A 4313-nucleotide genomic window follows, 5' to 3' on the forward strand; every position below is an offset into this window, starting at 1 on the left:
TCTTTCTCTCTCTCTCTCTCTCTCTCTCTCTCTCTGTGTCCTCTTTACCTTCCACACAGGCTGGGATGAGATTAACTGCCCCCTAGTGGCCTCAGATGTCCCAACATTCTGAGTAAACTGATTCAAAGCTATCCAGCCCAACACTGCACGGCATCCCCCTACTCCTCTACCACCTACCGCATTCAAAATTGTCCACTTAAGTCTCGTGAGGGCAGAGAGGGGTGTTGAAAAGTGTGCCCCGATCCCTGTGATGTGATTTCCACACCAAAAAATGCTCATTTCCTGAATGGCTGCTTATGCTCCTCTGTGTTGCATTGAGAAAAGTGCACTTCAATTCTTTTAGAAAATACAAGCAGTGCTATGTTTCCACTGCAGTGTAATCAGCAGTGTTTGTATTCCCAGACCACTGTGTTATCTTAACTACCGCGCTGCCTGCCAGGGGGTGGCTTCTCTCTGCACAAAGGCCATATTTTTGCTTCTGTGGTTAGCAAGGAATCCCAGCCCTCATCGAGCACAACACAACCGAGACACGACAGTGTTCGTCAGAACTACACCAGCGTGCGATGATTGTACAAATTCCTACAATATGTACACTACTTGAGCGTAAAACAACTTTTCAAACCCCCAGTTGATTATAAAAACCATGTGTATCTCTTTTACTAAGAATAAAAAAGATATCAGAATTCCACATTATTGTCCACATATAAATTACATGGTAGACAGAACTTGGAAATATATATGGTACAGTATATTTTGACTGGATATTTTTGTTTGTTTAAGTTGAAACAAACGATGGTGGGGAGGGGTAGAGACAAGAGCATCCAACCTGAACATCGCTGCATCACGTGTGGCAGAACTCGGTGCGAGGAACGTTGCTGCTTTTGCAGTAGGCTAAGCTATTGTTACTAAGGTTACAGTCTCTGAAGCCTACTCCCCCGTTGGGCGTGTATATGGGCTGGATTCTGAAATCCCCCTTGAGCAGTTCATTGTTCAGGGAGACTATCTGAAAGCTCGTCTCAGTCATCTCCAGGATGGAGTTATCCTTTTTGGTCCCTGCCTCGCAGTAATCGTCTTTTCTCCGACCGCGGTTGTATTTCCACTGGGACGATTCCGAGCGGCTCTTCTTGTGCATGTACCAACAGAACAGGCTGAGCAACGTTACCAGGACAACCAGCACCGCCCCACCTATCACGCCGGCCAATAGCAGGGTGGAGTTGATGTCCTGCGGGGAGGCCGGCTCTGACCCTGTGGCCTTGTTGTTGGAGCTGGAGGAGGCAGACTTGGTCCTGGCCTCTGAGCAGATAGTATCCTCCCCGGGCCGGTAGGAATTGAGGGTGTCCAGCACGTACACGCAGATCCGGTAGACGGAGCGCGGCTCCAGGTCGGTCAGACTCAGCCTCCGCCTGTCCCCGCTCACTGTCCTCTCCCTTGTGATGTCACTCATCAGGCTCTGGCTTATTTTCACCCAGGTCACCTTATAGGCCGTGACGGTGTAGTAGGACGCCCAGCCCACATCAATGCAGCTGGAGTTCACCACGTGGAAGGAGATTTGGAGGGGATCCTCGTAGGGGGGCAGGGGTCTGGAGGGGTGAGGGGGCATGGCCGGGGGAGGGGAGGGGGTGTCGGGGTAGGTGGGTGTGGAGGTGGGGATGGGAGTGGTGGTGCTCGGGACAGGGGTGGTGGTCGTGGTGGCCGGAGGGGGTGTGGAGCGCAAGGTGGGCCAGGGCGGGAGGTCAGCAGCGTCGGCCGGACACTGGATTACATCCAGGGTGAGTTCTCTGATCGCCATGCCTCGCACAGCGTCTGGAGTCTGGCACATGAAGCCTCGGACATTGAGCGAGGTCGGCAATGACTTGAGCCACACCACCACCCATTTAATGGCGCAGTCGCAGCGCCACGGGTTGCTGCGCACAGTGAGCTGCTTCAGGCTGGCGAGGCCGTCAAAGACCCCCTGTGTCAGGGACTGCAGCTGGTTGTTGGAGATGTCCAGTTTCTCGAGCTGCTGGAGCCCAGAGAAGGCCGTTACTGGGATCTGGTCCATCTGATTCTCCTGCAGGCTGAGCTTGACCAGGGCCTGCCCGGGGAGGAGGGGCGGGGGGAAGGTCAGAGAGTTTCTAGCCAGGGCCAGCTCCCGCAGGTTGCTGAGCTCCTGGAAGGTTCCGGGGGCGATACCCTCGTCCGTCAGCAGGTTCCCGTCCAGCAGAAGGCGCTGGAGGCGCGTGACATTCTGGAAGGCCTCCTCGGCGATGATGGCAATGCGGTTCTCATCCAGACGCAGCTCTTTCAGGTCCTCAGGCAGGCCGATGGGCACGCTGCTCAGGTGGTTCTTGGTGAGGAAGAGGAGTTTGAGGCTGACCGCCTCCCTAAAGGCCCCTTCCTCCACCCCCACTGTGGAGATGGAGTTGTCGTCCAGGTGGAGCTCCTCCAGCCGGGGCAGCTGGGCCAGCGCTGCCCGGGAGATGGTCTGGATATTGTTCTCCTGCAGGTGGAGGACCCGGGTGTTCTTGGGCAGGTTGAGGGGGAACTCGTCCAGCTGGTTGCCGTACAGGTAAACGGTGTCTATGGAGGCCACGTTGTGCAGCTCCAACGGGAAACCGGCATTATTGATCTGGTTGTTGTGGAGGAAGAGGATCTTGTAGCCCTCCTGCACGCCCAGGGGCACGGATGTCAGGCTCCGCTCGTTGCAATAAATAAAGGTTCTGTCGCAGCGGCACTCCTCGGGGCAGGAGCTGGCCGGGCTGGACTGCATGTGGAGGCTCAGGAGAACCGTCAGCCAGAATCTCACACTCAAGGCCAGATCTTTATTCCACAGCCCACTCTGAAGAACCTCCATAGTGGAATAATACAAAAACAAACAAAAAAAAGCTAAATTGGAAGTTTGACTTAGGAAAAAACAAACACCCTCCACCCTAAAAGAACAGGGTTGAAGATGAAGATAAATCCAACGAAGGCCAAGTCCTCTAAGAGAGTTTGATAACGCCTCAATTCACAGGGTGGAGGAGGGGGGTGGGGGAGGGTGTAGGCGGAGGGTAATCCCCTGTAATTGCCAGTCCTCAGCTAAAGAGAGACGGTCTCATGAGCTGCCGCTGTAGTCTCTCCTCTGACTGGCTCCATCCATGCTGAGATATCTGACCATAGCAGGATGCCTCTCTCTCTCTCTCTTTCTCACCGTGTCACCTCCAGCCTGGGCCGATGTGAAGCCGAGCAGCAGTGAGCCTCCGTGGGCTCCGCCGGGCTGCTCGTCACACTCCGCTGGTCCCCGTCCGGGGCAGCATCCAGGGGGGGGGACACTTGCTTCCAGAGACCTGTTCCCAGGAAAGAATTGCTGGATTAGTGTTTTCAGGGGTGGTCTGTTCTCAGCAAAAAAGGCCTGCCTTTCACTCTCTCTTTCTCAAATGTGAGTGTGTGCACACACACACAATACACATACACACAATGAATCTCACTCCCTCACTCACATACTCAGTCACTCACTCCCTCACTCCGCACGCCCCCCTGCACACACACACACACACACACACACAGTCTCTCACTCCCTCACTCCGCACGCCCCCCCGCACACACACACACACACACACACACACACACACACACACACACACACAGTCTCTCACTCCCTCACATTCTGTATGCACACATAAGGCATCCCACTGCTTTGAATTTATGCACAATTTCTTTCAAAATTACGAATCATCTGATAAAAATGCAGGACAGCTCCGGCACATCCGGTTTAAGAAACATAAAGGAGGCTTTCATTGCTCCTTCCCCATCACAGAAAAGAATATCACTGCAAGGACACCATGTTCACCCAGAAACAACACACCAGTGCTTCGAATCCTAGGTTCACAGCCAGTTGCCAAGACAGTTTTAAGCAGTTTTAGAATGTTTTCAGTTCTAAAATGTCTCTCTGTTCTAAAACTCTCAAATCCTTTGAACTGCAGTCTTAGAACTGCGAAAGCCGTTTCTAAACAAACATTACATTCTATAACTGCTTAAAACTGTCTGGGCTGTTGGATGTGAACCCGGCTTAACCCCCCAAACACATAAATAAAAACATAGGGATTGTTTGAAATAGCAAAGATGTAAAGCCAGGGGATAGGCTATTAAAACCCATGGAAAGACCCTCTCCTGATGTGAAAACCGTCTCTTTTTTGACTTTTTAGAAGCAGACTTTGATCAGAGCTGCCAAACATTATGTGTTTATGGTAAACAGAAGATGGTGTTTTGTTAAATGTTCAAAGGGCATTTTTCACATGCAGGCCATAATACATACGATATAAGGCAATGCATAATAAAATTGGTGTTTGTGTACT

The 4313-nt window shown here is 52.2% G+C and overlaps 1 protein-coding gene across 1 annotated transcript; it reads right to left on the bottom strand.

The window, feature by feature from the left end:
- Nucleotides 1–841: 841 nt before the first annotated feature.
- On the bottom strand, nucleotides 842–2833 carry flrt2 (fibronectin leucine rich transmembrane protein 2; the record flags this gene model as incomplete). The annotated part of the gene is made up of 1 exon (XM_084439415.1): nucleotides 842–2833. One exon carries the CDS (start codon nucleotides 2831–2833, stop codon nucleotides 842–844), a length of 1992 nt encoding a protein of 663 aa, XP_084295541.1.
- Between the last annotated feature and the right edge of the window lie 1480 nt (nucleotides 2834–4313).

Source organism: Borostomias antarcticus (genome assembly GCF_949987555.1).
Source record: "Borostomias antarcticus genome assembly, chromosome: 6".
Taxonomy (NCBI): Eukaryota; Metazoa; Chordata; class Actinopteri; order Stomiiformes; family Stomiidae; genus Borostomias; species Borostomias antarcticus.